Below are 14,739 nucleotides of genomic sequence, written 5' to 3' on the forward strand. Positions count from 1 at the left end.
TGTTGCAAATGAGAAACAGACCCTTTAAGCAATTGAACGCTGAACCTTCTGGAGTTGATACAATACACAGCCAAAAAAAAAGCAAGTATTCCACAATTCACAACTGTATTGCCACTGCTTAAAAAGGTGTGAAATGCAAAATGAGCCAGAATTTTGCCAAGGTGAAGAAAATATACCTGGGAGCTGTGACCCTGCTTTTGTTAACAGGCTCTTGGCCAGGAGGAGTGACCTGCACTGGCTGAGATGGAACAGGAGCCATATCTGAACTTGCATCTGTGGTTGGGACAGAGCTGCTGGTTTTGTATGTGTCTGATAGAGGTTCAAGAACAAGTGAAACCTGAAAAACACAATAAGAAAACAGAATTTGGTCCCTTTCTTAGAGAAGTGCTGCATGTGCTCTAACTTTACTTTTCATACTACGGAAAGCTCTCACTATTTTTTTAATAATAGAAAGTGATTTTTATATCAATCAGACACGTAACACCTTAATATCCTAAAGGGAGCCTGCAGCCAGGAGGGGAGTCAGCTCTGTGAAAGGGGAGATGGCAGCAGGACAAGGGGAAATGGTTTGGAGTTGAGGGAGGGCAGATGGAGGTTGGATGTCAGGGGGAAGTTGTTTAGAGAGAGAGTGGTGAGGGGCTGGAACAGCTGCCCAGAGAGGCTGCGATGCCCCGTCCATCCCTGGAGGTGTTGGAGGCCAGGTTGGATGGGGCCCTGGGCAGCCTGGGCTGCTGTGAGATGGGGAGGTTGGTGGCCCTGCATTGGTGGGGGGTTGGAGCTTCGTGGTCCTTGAGCTCCCTTCCAACCCAACCATTCTGTGATCCTATGAATTCAAACTATTTATTTCACATCCCAAAATTGCAACTGCTCATCTTTCAGCAAAAACAAACCCCCAGGGCTGCAGCACAGAACAGCCCCTTCTCCCTGGATTTCAAAATACTCTTCAATGTCAGCCCAGAAGGGCTGTGAAGAAAAATCAGACTGGAGCATCCACTTCTAAAATCACTCTTAAAACTCACTGTAGAGTCTTACTGGAGTTGAACTACCAGTGCCACTTATTCTTCTAAGGGAGACACTGCCAACACCATTAGTAACCAAAATCTGCACTTGTGTTCTATGTTGTCCTACGCTGACTTCGTTGCTGAATGTGATGCTGCAGCTGAGCTTTTTTTCCTCTCTGAGAACCTTGATTTCTCCCCTGAGCAATTCGATCTTTCCTCAGTTTTGATTTTGGTATTTTTTCCTCAAGCATTGTAAGCAAGACTATCAAAACATGGTTTTATTTCTCTGCATACAGAAGCAAAAGAGGGAGCTTTGTTTTTGAATTTGAAGGACATACTTCAGTGAAGAAAACTTAAATGAACCACAATTGCATGAAAATGCTCCACCAGATGTTCAGAATCAACCTACAGAATGGATGATAATGGGATAAGAACGTCCCTGGATTTCTGTATTTTCTATCTAGACTTCTTACCTCAATCTGTAAACACCCTGAGACGAGGGAAAGGTGTGTAGGACACAGCACAACTGAATCCTGACACTGTACTGCATTAGAGCTTCACATGCAACAATAAAGAGCTAAGCCATAAGGAATACCTGTAGCTCTCCCAGTTTATCAGCTGTTGGTGAAACTATGGTGAAAAACCCACTGATGGGATGGCTGGGAGAGAGCTGGGACAATTCAGTGATCTGCACTCTGCCAACTGGAAGACGGTCAGGTTTGCTCAGGACCTCCAGGACAAGCATGCCCATATCTGCAATAATTAGGAACAGCTTCATTTCAGTGTGACACAACAAGGTAGCAGTTAAATAGTTGAAACTTGCCTGTTAAATTGAAAGTTCCCAGGGGTTAAAATAAAGCCGTATCATGATGTGAGACGAGGAGTAAAGAATCATTGAATCATTAAGGTTGGAAAAGACCTCTAAGAGCACCAAGTCCAACTGCAAGCCATCCCCAACGTGGCCACTGACCATGTCCCCATGTGCTATACCTCCATGGTTCTCAGAGCTCTGCTGGGCTGGGGACATCCTCTAGACATCAAGCTTCCAGTGAAAATGGAATCATAGAACCACAGAACATCCCGAGTTGGAAGGGACCCAAGGATCATAGAACCATTTCAGTTGAAAGAGACCTTTGAAGGCTATCTGCTCCCACTCCCTTGCACTAAACAGGGTCACCCACAGCTCCATAAGGCACTCAGAGTGCAGCCTGACCTTGGGTGTCTCTGAGCAACTTCTGCCAGCACCTCACTACCCTTAGCATAAACAATTTTTTCCTTATATCCAATCCAAAGCCCTTCTCTCTTAGTTTGAAACCATTTCTTCTTGTCCTATCATAACCGACTCCACTAAAGAGCCTGTCCCCTTCTTTCCTGTTGCTCCCCTTTAGACACTGACAGGCTGCTCTCAGCTCACCTCGCAGCCTTCCCTTCTTTTCTCCATCTGCACAGCCCCAGCTCTCAGCCTGTCCCTTATAGGAGAGCTGTTCCATCCCTGGGATGGTTTTTGTGGCCCTCCTCTGGATGCTGTCCAACAGCTCCATGTCTCTCCTGCACTGAGGACTCCACATCTGGACGCAGGGCTCCAGGTGAGACCTCAGAGCACAGAGCAGAGGATCACCTCTCTGACCTGCTGGCTGTGCTGCTATGGATGCAGCCTAGGATAGCTTTAGCTTCCTGGGATACAAGGGCACAGTGCTGGCTCATGTCAGGACAGGGAGGTGATTGTCCCTCTCTACTCTGCTCTCGTGAGGCCCCATCTGTAGCACTGCGTCCAGGGCTGGAGCCCCCAGCACAAGAAAGACAGGGAGCTGTTGGAGAGGGTGCAGAGGAGCCACAAAGATGAGCAGAAGGCTGCAGCACCTCCCTACAAAGACAGGCTGAGGGAGCTGGGCTTGTTCAGCATGGAGAAGAGAAGCTGCGGGGTGACCTCAGTGCAGCCTGCAGTGCCTCAAGGGAGCCTGCAGACAGGAGGGGAGTCAGCTCTGTGAAAGGGGAGATGGCAGCAGGACAAGGGGAAATGGTGTGGAGTTGAGGGAGGGCAGCTGGAGGTTGGATGTCAGGGGGAAGTTGTTTAGAGAGAGAGTGGTGAGGGGCTGGAACAGCTGCCCAGAGAGGCTGTGATGCCCCGTCCATCCCTGCAGGTGTTCAAGGCCAGGTTGGATGGGGCCCTGGGCAGCCTGGGCTGCTGTGAGATGGGGAGGTTGGTGGCCCTGCATTGGTGGGGGGTTGGAGCTTCGTGATCCTTGAGGTCCCTTCCAACCCAGGCCATTCTGTGTGATTCTGTGGTGTCCAGTTTGCTATCCACCCGTACTCTCGTTTCCTTTATGGCAGGGCTGCACTTCTTTTCTTCCCCAGCTTGCACTGATGCTTGAGGTTGCTTTGACCCAGGTTCAGATCATGCAGTTGGCTTTGCTAAACCTCATGAGGTTCTCCCAGGCCCACTGCTCAAACCACAGACCAACCCAAGCTGGGAAAAACCCGCAAGAATCATAGAGTCCAAGCCCCAGCTCCACACAGCACCACTCGAACCTAAATCCTATAGCTCAGAGCAGTGTCCCAATGCTCCCTGAGATCCTGCAGCTCAGGACTGTGCTCACTATGCTGGGGAGTCCATTTTACGCCCACCACCCTCTTGGATAGAGCCTTTCCCAAACCCCCTCTCCTGTCACAGCTCCATGCTGTTCCCTCAGGCCCTGTTGCTGTCACCAGAGAGCACAGAATCACACAGAATCACAGAATGGTTTGGGTTGGAAGGGACCTCAAGGATCACAAAGCTCCAACCCCCCTACCAATGCAGGGCCACCAACCTCCACATTTCATAGCAGCCCAGGCTGCCCAGGGCCCCATCCAACCTGGCCTTGAACACCTCCAAGGAACGGGGCAATCTGTTAAACGAAGGCAGGACCGCGGATAGCTGTGGGTCTGGAAGCCCCATCGCCGGCTCTCACCTGTGAGGTAGGCCGCGAGCTGCCGAGGCCCGCACCGCACGGCGTACCGGCTGCTGCCCGCCGCCTGTCCCGGCTTTGAGGCGGGGTGGAACACGGTACCGTCCGAAGTCTCACCCCACCACCTCAGGCGGACGAGGACGGCGGTGGAGGGCGCTTTGGAGGCCGTCCACACGATTCTGCCGATGGTGCAGCGGAGGACGCAGCGCGGAGGGCCCTCTACCAGCGGGGGCAGGCTGGTGGACGCAGGGATGTCACCGGGAGCTGCGGAACGGAGCGATGTCAGAGAACGGAGCGGAGCTACAGCGCAATGCCAGCCTTCCCCCACCCCTAACCCCGCACCTCTACGTCGCCTGCTGACTCCCGGGGCTGGGGCCGGGGCCCGCGGCCTCCTCTGCTGCATGGTTTCACCTCAGCGCTTCCCTCAGGCCGCGCCGCTGCCCGGCAACGGCCGCTCCGGCGGGAGCATCTCCCGCCTTCACCACACTTCCGGGACTACAACTCCCATCACGCACCGCGTTCTAATTGAATCCCCTAGAAACCCGGACTACGTTTCCCAGAAAGCTTCGGGGTGCCTTGCTTCCCGTGGTGCTGCGCGGCGGCGCTGTGTGTAGAGAGGCGCTTCCGGTGGGGCGGAGCGGAGTGGGGTTGGTGGCGGCCCGGGCGTTCGGTGAGGGCCGGTGCGGAGCTTTGCGTCGTGTTCGTCGTTTTCGTTGTTATGTCGGCTCTGGAGAAGCAGCTGCACCTGGGTCGGCTTCCGACGAGGCCTCCTTTGCCCGGGGGTGGCGGTCAGTCCGGCTCCAAGATGCGCATGGGGTAAGTGAGGGAGGGGGGTGGTGGGGGTCTGAGGGGAGAGAGTGAGGCCTTCGTCATTAGGGAGGGTTGGGTGCTTGCGGGAAAGGGGGGAGGGGGGTTTCGGTGGGTTCTCCGTGCTGACTGCAGCTGAGAGATGTTCAGGGGGGGAAGGGGGGCGTTATAGAGGGGTTGCAGGAGAGGGGGATTTTCTGGGGGGACTTTGTGCCTGGAGGAGGTGGGAGGGGGAGGGAGGAACGTGACGGCTGGTGGGGATGGGGGTTGGGGTGTGAGGGCCTTTCTGTGTGGGGTGGCAGCTCTGTTGAGGTGCTGAGTGGTGTGGTGGGCCTCCGTGAATGGTGTAGAAAATATAGAATCAGGGAACGGTTGGATTGTAAGAGCCCTCACAGCCCCTCCCCCCCAGCTCCAATCTCTCCATGGGCAGGGACATCTCCTACTGCCCAGTTGCTTGCAGCCCCATCTATGGCCTTGGGCGCTGCCAGGGTTGGGCACCCAGATCTCTGGGCAGCAATGTCAGGGCTGCACCACCCTCTGAGGAAAGGATTTCCTCCTTACATCTGATCTAAATGTCCCCTTTTGGGGGTTAAAACCATTGTCCCGTGCCTAGAATTCAGCTCTTTTCTCAGGAGAGTCACTAGGAAAGTTTCCTCAGGCTTTTTTTTATCCCCATATCCAGTGAGCGTCAGGGATAAAGCAGCAGGGCAGGCAAGCTGAAACAACAGGGGAAATTTAGATTAGATATTCGGAGGAAATTCTTTACTCAGAGGGCAGCAAAGCCCTAACACTGCTGTCTAGAACTGTGGGGGTCCCATCCCTGGAGGTACCCAAGGCAATGGATGAGGCTGTGGGCTGCCTAAGCCGATGAGGAGCACCCAGCCCACAGCAGGGCTTCGAGTTCTCTTCCATCCCAAGCTATTTTATGTTTCTGTGATTTAGTTAGAATTGGTGTCTTGGGACATCCCGTTGGTGGCACTCTTCTCTGAGTCCTTTAGTTTGAAGGGAGAGTCTGTGTATTGTGATATGTATGTCATGGTGGCACCTCAAAGTCAGTGAAATCATGGCTGAGGGGGAAAAGTGCTTTGAAATGCTATTTTGATGTTGTTTATCTCAGAAGGTTAAATGAAGCTGTAAAACAGGTGAACTCTGCCAAGAAATTAAGGCTGTGCTTTGAGTGATGGCAGCATTTCATCTGGGATAGGCCAGTACTGTACAGCGCAGGGTAAAGGGATGTCAAACCTCTTAAACAAGAGTGAGAACATCTTTTGGAAGCATGAGAGAAGATGGACTGGAATCAAGCTGCATGGATGGGAACTAACAAGGACTGACTGGATGAGGATATTTTCAGCAGAAGCTTTGTTCGTTAGTGAGGGGTCAGGGGGAAAAAGTGGGCTGCAAATAGGAGAGCATTGAAGTATACCAGTAACTTCATCTCCAAAGGTGTGAGGGAGAAGCTTGTGCTCCTAGCAGGTGCCTGGCTATGGTAGAAGGGGTGCAGAGTGCTTTGTGGAGTGAAGGAAGCTGGTGTTAGTCACCAGGACGTGGGCTCAGGCTGCTGTCTGTCAGCCCTGTGCAAAAGGCAGGAGAGCATAGATTGGAGTAGAATAACAGAAACAGGAGCAGTTGATTAAACCTGGAAAAAAAAATGCTTTTTAAGTGGTGTCTGAATTTCCATACAGAGATCTGGGCTGTGACAAGACCACAGGCTGACCCTGTGAGGGATGCTGCCCTCCGTGTGAGAGCTTGGGAGGGCCAGATGTGTGCTGCACAGCTCCTGATGGCATCGAGTGCTCCATTTGGAGGTTAAAAATATCCTACAATTCCTACAGGAGATCTCCTTTGCCTTGATGCATGAAATCAGATAACTGAGAGAAATAATGGAAACAGCAGCTGTAAAAGACTGAGATAAAATGTTTGGGTGTTTATGGACGTGAAAGGCATCTAAACGACAGGTAGTTCTCTCCTTTAAAACACAGTTTTAAAATGTTTCTTTTACATTGTGTTCTTAACAGTATATTTGAATGGATGCAGTGCAGTTGACTTAGTTACAATCTGAACTAATTCTAACAAATCTCCATGAAATGCATTTTTTCCTTCTAATGTGGATTAAGGAAAAGCTAAGCTCCCTATGTAAGTAATGGCATGGCCTTGAGGCTAATCAAAACGGTGGTATTTAGGGATTAATTAGAAAGAAGCAGTCCTGAATGTTGTGTTGTAAAGCATGAGTTCACTCAGCTCTGTTGTGAGAGTCTTGGGATTACACAGGAGCGTGCAGAATGTTACATGTGGTACATATGAAACTAGATTTAATACTGGCTATTTAATTATGCCACTTAAAATGGGACTAACCAAGTTTCAATGTATTTCAGAGCAGTTTTGTGGACTTTAAACTTTGTCAGCAAGCTAATTCTTTCCATAAAGCAGCGCACACCTGATGGCACTGTAAACAAATCCCCTGTTTAATTAAGTCTTCATAGCTCGCTAATAAACATAAAGACTTCCAATGTTGGTGTTCAGGTCCAGGGGAAGGAAAATGAGTTTGCAGTTGGTGTTGCTGCTGGTGTTGGCTCCTGCCAGATGCTTCCTGGAGGCAGTTGTTCCTGTGGTAGTGATAAAAGGCAGGACTCCATTTCCTGCAGCATCAGGTGAGCTGCGTTCTGCTGGAATCAGTTGGGTGATGGAGGCAGTGCTGTCTGCTGGGGATTGGCTGCAAAGGGCTGCTGTGCTGTGGGATGCATCTCCCATGTCAGTGTTGTTGCTGGACATCCGCTCTCATGATAATTTTGATTAGGAAAATAAGGAAATAAAGGCTGCCCAAACTTAATGAGGTGCAGATCCAGCACCTGTGATACTTCTTGCTTCTCTTATCCTTGATGGATAAACAAATGCATTTCAATTCAGCCTCTGCAAGGTTGATTCTAATTGATTTTGTGACGGGTATCTGTGGGGTATTTCTCCAGTTGAGTAATGTTTGTGTTGGCAGAGTGCTTCTTGGTCACAATGCTGTAAGCTATGTCATGCCTCCCATCTTTCCAATCTTTGGAAGGTTTTTGAATGCTTCATGTCAGAGAGGGAAGCGGCCGTGGAGGGATGTTGGTTTTCTGTTGTTTTATAACACTGTCAGTCTTTTCTTTTTTCCTTTCAAAATCTTTCAGAAGAGTCTGTTGTTGTGGGTGGGGATCAAAGCTTCACATGTCCTTCCCTCAGTGGCAGCTGGATGCAGTTTATAGTCACACTGTGGTCACGCAGCCCTGGTTGCTCCGTGGGCTCAGCGCTTTGTCTCCTGTCACCTTTTCTTCTCCCATCCTGTTGATCTCGTCCTACGTTATGGTTGGTTTTGGACAGCAGTGCCCAAAACTGGAAACTGATTGGATTCTTTCACACACCTGTGGACTGGAAGGATTATTTCACGTATAGGAAGGAAGTTACCATCCACAAATGCACCCCTCAGTGGATTGTTTCTTTGTTTTTAATGGCTCTACTCAGGTCGTTTTCATAGAATCATCAGAGAACGGCCTGGGTTGCAAAGGAGCTCAATGCTCATCCAGCTCCAAGCCCTGCTGTGTGCAGGTCGCCAAGCAGCAGCCCAGGCTGCCCAGAGCCACATCCAGCCTGGCCTTGAATGCCTGCAGGGATGGGGCATCCACAGCCTCCTTGGGCAACCTGTGCCAGTGCCTCACCACCCTCTGTGAAACCCTCTGAAAAGATGAGGTTTAGCTACCAAAGGAGGATTTGATCAGCTATTCTTTGACAAGTGTGTGACTTTCAGCAGTGGCAAATCTAGAAGGCTCTACTGAAGTGATCCTTTAAAAATCAAACTCTTATAGGGAACAAAAGTAATTAAAATTAGAGGAAGGTTTGTTTGCTCTGCTATCATCTTTTATTTATAAATCTAGTTTGTTTCTGGGCACTGATGAATTTCTTAACTTGAAAGCAGGGCCATTAATTAGAATGTATTTAAACTCAATATCCAGCAGTCCTGGCAAGCTGGTTGTTCTACAGATAAATGCTTTGCTTCTTGTGCACTGTTCCTCTCGTTGGAATGTTGGGTACATTTTGTTTTTTGTATTAATTCTATCTTTTTCATCAGCCAGGCAGGCCGTGCTCATGACTGCATGGGGTGCTTGAAAGAAGAGAGTGCAGTAAGTGAGACTGCAAGTAGGAAAAAAGACCTGAATGCAGCCCTGAGGTTTCTCAGGCATCAGCCATCCTTGGCATAAAGGCAAGTTGCAAGGGTAGGATGCTTCCTTCAAAGCACTGTTTTCAGATATCAGCTTGGTGAGGAAGCCTTTGTCACGAGTACAGAGGAATGCTCAGCCCAAATACCTTCTTAAACTCTTTGACAGAAAAGATGTAATGTTGTGGATGCCCCATGCCTGGAGGCTGGCTGAATGTGGCTCTGGGCAGCCTGGTCTGGTGGTTGGCAACCCTGCAGATAGCAGGGGGTTGAAATTAGATGATGATTGTGGTCCTTTTCACAGAATCACCCGGGTTGGAAGGGACCTCAAGGATCACACAGTTCCAACCCCCCTGCCCAGCAGGGCCACCAAACATCCACATTCAGATCAGGTTGCCCAGGACCCCGTCCAACCTGGCCTTGAACACGTCCAAGGACGGGGCATCCACAACCTCCCTGGGCAGCCCGTTCCAGGCCCTAACCACTCTCCTTGTAAAGAACTTCCCCCTAACATCCAACCTCAATCTTCCCTCCTTCAACTTGGATCCTTTTCCCCTAGTCCTGCTGTTGTCAGCCCTTTGGAAGAGTTTACTCCCCTCCTGGCTGTAGGTTCCCTTCAGGTATTGATAGGCTGCAATGAGGTCACCCCGCAGCTTCTCTTCTCCAGGCTGAACAAGCCCAACTCCCTCAGCCTGTCCTCATAGGGGAGGTGCTCCAGCCCCCTGCTCATCTCAGTCGCCCTCCTCTGGACCCTTTCCAAGATCTCTATGTCTTTCTTGTACTGAGGGCTCCACACCTGGACACAGGACTCCAGATGGGGCCTCACAAGAGCCGAGTAGAGAGGGACGATCACCTCCCTGTCCCTGCTGACCACCCCTCTGCTGATGGAGCCCAGGATCCCATTTGCCTTTCGAGCTGCCAGAGCGCACTGCTGCCTCATGTTCAGTCTCTCGTCCATCAGGACCCCCAGGTCCTTCTCTTGAGCTGCTCTCAAGGCCCACTCCTCCCAGCCTGTACGGGTGCCTGGGGTTCTTCCGGCCCAACCCAGGCCATTCTGTCATTCTATGAATGTTTTGCTTGTAATAAAATATCACCCATTACTGCATCCGAGCAGGTGAGAACAGACTTGTCATATTGCACTACGATCACTTCCTTGTGTTTCTTTACTGAGAAGTCTCCTTCAAGCAGTTCAGCTGGCCAGAAGTGGCTGTGCTTGTCCCTGGGGCTGAGCTCAGCTCCGCTCTGTGCATCTCAGCTGTGTGTGCATCTGTGGGCTCCTCCACACCTCTGGCAGTGTATCAGCAAAGCAATGCATGGGGAAATGCAAATCAGCACAGTGAAGCAGCAGGGATATTGAATCCTTGATTAGCACAGAACACTGATATAAATATTGAAGCAAAAACACAGGACTGCGTGGTTAAAATGGCTGCTGCAGTGTAATTTCGCTGGGCTCTTGTAGCACAAGATGTATGCTGGCATTCTGTAGGATTTCACAACACACTGCACTGATTTCTGCTACCTCTGTCCTCTGAGCTGCAGCCTGCTCATCTGCAGACACGTGTGTGCTCTTCCAGCAGCACCCTTCCTGCTGGCATTGTGCTCTCCTGCCTCTAAGTGCTCTCTGCCCATATTGCTCAACTCAACAGAACTGTCATCCAAACCTGAATTTGTCTGCATCTCGTTGGTCTAAGTGGTGCGTGAAAACCAGCAAGAAGAACCTGAAGTTCATTTTTAAGGGCCTACATAATGGAGCAAATGTAAGCTTGTCATAGCGTCGTAGAATGGCCCAGGTTGGAAGGGAGCTCAAGGATCACGAAGCTCCAACCCCCCACCAATGCAGGGCCACCAACCTCCCCATCTCACAGCAGCCCAGGCTGCCCAGGGCCCCATCCAACCTGGCCTTGAACACCTCCAGGGATGGACGGGGCATCACAGCCTCTCTGGGCAGCTGTTCCAGCCCCTCACCACTCTCTCTCTAAACAACTTCCCCCTGACATCCAACCTCCAGCTGCCCTCCCTCAACTCCAAACCATTTCCCCTTGTCCTGCTGCCATCTCCCCTTTCTAAGAGCTGACTTTGAGAGCTGAGGCTTTCTGCCTCCACCTTACATACTGTTCTTGCCAATTTAATTAGTTTATTTAAAATACTTCTTGTCAGCCATGGCAATTCTTAAATAGATTATGTTTGATTTCCTTTGGTCAGGTTTTAAGTACAATGCAAGGATTGTAGATAGTGATCCATGCATGTGATGTTTTGCAAATGCCTTCGTAGTTGTAAATGATCTCTAAGGAAAAGGAATCTCTAAAAATGGTTCTCTCTGCTTGATACAAGTATTTTTTTATGTTTATTTTTGAAATAGCTGAAGGCAAAACCCAACTCATTGGTGAGAAATTTGGTGAAATATTTGGGCTCCAGTTGCTCTGGGATAGCTGGCTTTTTGGATCCATTTTCAGTATGCAGTGAAGGGGACAAACAGCACAATAGGATGAGATGAGCTCTAGAGAAAGCCCAGAAGTTCTTTTGTAACTCCAGTTTCACTCAGCAGCTGGCTTTGAGTTTCACACTTCATTGTGGTGAATCCATTTCTGTTTTGGTCTGCTGGATACTTTAAAAAGCAGTAATTAATTCCCATCAGCTTAAATGTTTGGTCGACAAAACACTTCTGCAACATCAAGGGGCAAAATCACAGCTGCCTTTTACTTGGACTTGCTTCTAGTTTTGCTTGCATTGATGCACCACTAAAAAAGCAGCTCTAAATAATGGATGAAAGGTATTAATTCCAAGAAACAACAAAATCACAGTCAGTTTCTCGTAGCTATTTGCTGCTTTGTGTACTTCAGATGCATTCACTAGTTGTCTCATGGGAAAACAGTGCTCTTATTCTTGCCCTCTGTCAGGTTCAGTAGTAAATTGAAGGTCCCTCGTGTTTTCCATCAGTGTGGATTGGAGGCAAGAATTTTGCTTACATTGCAACCTACACGTAGTTACATCAGAGGTGACAGTAGTTCTCAACTCCCAGGTCCTCTTCACTGCCTGCAAACATGAGAGTTTTGGTCTGTATTCCCAGATATTTCATATCTGACCCACAACTCCTAGCACTTCCTCTGGAGCTGTTAACTGCTATTAAATGGAATTGGAAGTGTTTGCTAATAACACTAAATCAAGCAACATGACAAGAAATGGAGTGACGTGGTGCCAGGGAACAGCTTGGCTCTGATTTCATGGGTTGCTCCTACATCCTGTGAGTTGTTCTTCATGGATCTGTCTTTCTGTCAGCACCTGACTGCCTTCTGCATGAACATTTTAGCAGGAGGTGGTCAATAGACCTTACAGAAGCTTAACAGTAGACTTTGCACTGGGCTTGGGCTGCCACACGTGGTGCTGGAGGTAACAAATCTCTTGTTTCTGCCCTTGTTTTCTCTGTTTTGTTTTTTCTACCTTGCTCAGGCTTTTTTACCCAGACAAATCAGAAGGAGCAGTGATGCAGTGGCACAGGCTGCCCAAGGAAGTGCTGGGGTTGCCATCTCTGGAAGTGTTCAAGAACTGTGGGGATGTGACACTAAGGATGTGGTCAGTGGGCACGGTGGGGTGGATTGGGATTGGGTTTGGGGATTTAAGGGGTCTTTTCCAACCTCAGTGACTCTGTGATTTTATGATCCTACATACAGCAGCTGTGCTGGTGCTCCTGGAAGGCCTGCTGGTTCCAGGAGGAGATGCATGCATCAGGTCAGCCTGAAAGGCCTGAAAATGACATCACTGTTATGAGAATGACATCCAGGTTATCTGATCTCAGAGAGGTGGAGAACAAATGTGCTAAAGAGTAATTGAAATAAAGTATTTACCTTCTTTCTCCAGTCCTCTGCTCTGCTTCACTCCTGGTATAGTGTTTAACCAGATAAGGCTTTTACTGTATGCTTTGTTTTCCAATCTTAGTTGTATATTTCTTGGAATCCTCTTCAATTTTGTCCTCAGTGATTGATTCCAGCCACAGGTATGTTATTCCAGGCATGCTGGCATGCATGTCTTGTGCAGTAATAATATGGTCTGTGCTCCAGATTGAAGGTTATCCCTGAGGTTTCCTGAGATGGTGCTTTGCAGAACCATCTGCCCCTGTTAATGCAGTTTCTTTGTTCCCAGGTGTGGGACTTCACCTTGTTAGGTCTGTGCTTTCACAGAATTGTAGGGGTTGGAAGGGACCTCCAGAGCTCATCGAGTCCAACCCCCCTGCCAAAGCAGGTTCCCTACAGCAGGTCACACAGGTAGGCATCCAGGCAGGTCTTGAACATCTCCAGAGAAGGAGATTCCACCACCTCCCTGGGCAGCTTTGTTCTTCATCCCTCAGAAATGAAGGTGACACCCTTTGTTTTTGTGTAAATGGAGTTCCTGTGTGTTACTCTGCAAACTTGGAGGTGTTTTGCTGTTAGCCAAATGAGACTTGCTTTGGGAATTGTTCATGTTCAGCCCAGGAACTAACACTTGCAAACTTTCTCATCTCACAATGGAGGGAAGGGTACAGGGACTTCCTGCTGTTAACCAGACGTATGGATCACACTGGAAGGAGCATAGCCACCTGGATATCTGCCCATCACATCGAATTATTGAGGACAGTCAGACCTTAAACCAGCAATAATGTGCTGTAGGGAAGTCTGACTGCACCAAAATGTGGGATTTTTAAAGGGTGATGAAACTTGTTGTTGTTAACTGCTATAGAAAAACAGGAGATGGGAAATTATCCAAGCTGTGGGCTGTTTGCTCCATCTCCAGCAAGAAGCAGAAATGGTCCAGAGAGCTTGATGGGGGCTGGGGTGGCATCCAGGCAAGGGGAAAACGAATAAAGCAAGACTCTCAGCTGGAAAAGCACGTGGTCAAACAGGAAAAATGTGATAGGGGTTTGTACAGTCATTAATATTGTAGTGAACAGGCAAAGACACTCAAAGCGTGGGATTAAAAGCAAACAAAGTACTGCTTTTTTGCTGAAAGCCTAATTAACTTGTGGCACTGTTGTCACAGGTGCTGTGGAAGTAGATCTGGCTGGAAGTGACTGGAATTTTATGTGCCAAACTCATGGGATCTGTCCTCCATGAGTGCAGCACAGTGCTGAGGATGCGGCCTCTGGCTCTGGAGATGGGTGAAAATTTGGAGGCATACCCTGCTCCCTCCTTAAACCTTTCCAGAGCACTCTTGCTGCCACGTTACAGCATGGATGGAGCTTTACCTTCTCTCATCACTCCAGTTCTTGCAGTCCTACATGATAAACCATTGGAACTCAGGTACCTTAGAATCACTGAATCGTTAAAGTTGGAAAAGAACTGCAAGATCCTCAAGGCTCCCCCCCACCATCACTGACCCCATCCTTCAGTGCCACTCCTGTGTGGTTCCTCACCACCCCCAGGGGCTGTGACTCCCCCACCTCCCTGGTGGCAGCTGTGCCCAGTGCATTATTGCTGCTGGGAGGAGAATCTTTCTCTACTATCCAACCTTGAAGCTCATATCAATCATCTGAGTTGACTGCGTTTCAAGCCAAGTCTTTGCTTATGAAGTTTATCATTAGGTATTGTTTTGGAAGGAGATTAAACTGAGGCAGTAGAAGAGATTTTCTGAGTTTACTTGTGTATGTGTGTGACATCTCTGATTGAACTGAAGTTTGACAAGAAGAATACCGAAGTCTGGAAACCCCCAGAAGTGAATTTTGAATATTCAGGGGGTGGTTGTTTTATGTTATTCTAGAAATATCATGGGGAAATAAGAGTTTTATTTTTACAGAACTGAAAAGGTGCTTTGTGTGCTCATTTCTCTTTCTTTAGGA

The 14,739-nt window shown here is 49.0% G+C and overlaps 2 protein-coding genes across 3 annotated transcripts in view; one reads left to right on the plus strand and one right to left on the minus strand.

The window, feature by feature from the left end:
* C2CD3 (C2 domain containing 3 centriole elongation regulator) overlaps window positions 1–4,417 on the minus strand; it is a 68,431-nt gene extending 64,014 nt beyond the window's left edge. For both annotated transcript variants that reach the window (XM_052699260.1, XM_052699261.1), the window contains exons 1-4: window positions 4,289–4,417; window positions 3,950–4,210; window positions 1,597–1,754; window positions 177–337 (exon numbers count right to left, since the gene is read on the minus strand). In XM_052699260.1, coding sequence (XP_052555220.1) covers window positions 177–337; window positions 1,597–1,754; window positions 3,950–4,210; window positions 4,289–4,349 — 641 coding nt within the window. In that variant the 5' untranslated portion in view covers window positions 4,350–4,417. The remainder of the gene's footprint in view (window positions 1–176; window positions 338–1,596; window positions 1,755–3,949; window positions 4,211–4,288) is intronic.
* Window positions 4,418–4,552: 135 nt separating this feature from the next.
* The window catches only part of PPME1 (protein phosphatase methylesterase 1), a 33,174-nt gene continuing 22,987 nt past the window's right edge, over window positions 4,553–14,739 (plus strand). Inside the window, exon 1 of the mRNA XM_052699341.1 lies at window positions 4,553–4,762. Coding sequence (XP_052555301.1) covers window positions 4,665–4,762 — 98 coding nt within the window. The 5' untranslated portion in view covers window positions 4,553–4,664. The remainder of the gene's footprint in view (window positions 4,763–14,739) is intronic.

This window comes from Tympanuchus pallidicinctus, unplaced genomic scaffold, assembly GCF_026119805.1.
Source record: "Tympanuchus pallidicinctus isolate F22 unplaced genomic scaffold, pur_lepc_1.0 scaffold36, whole genome shotgun sequence".
Taxonomy (NCBI): domain Eukaryota; kingdom Metazoa; phylum Chordata; class Aves; order Galliformes; family Phasianidae; genus Tympanuchus; species Tympanuchus pallidicinctus.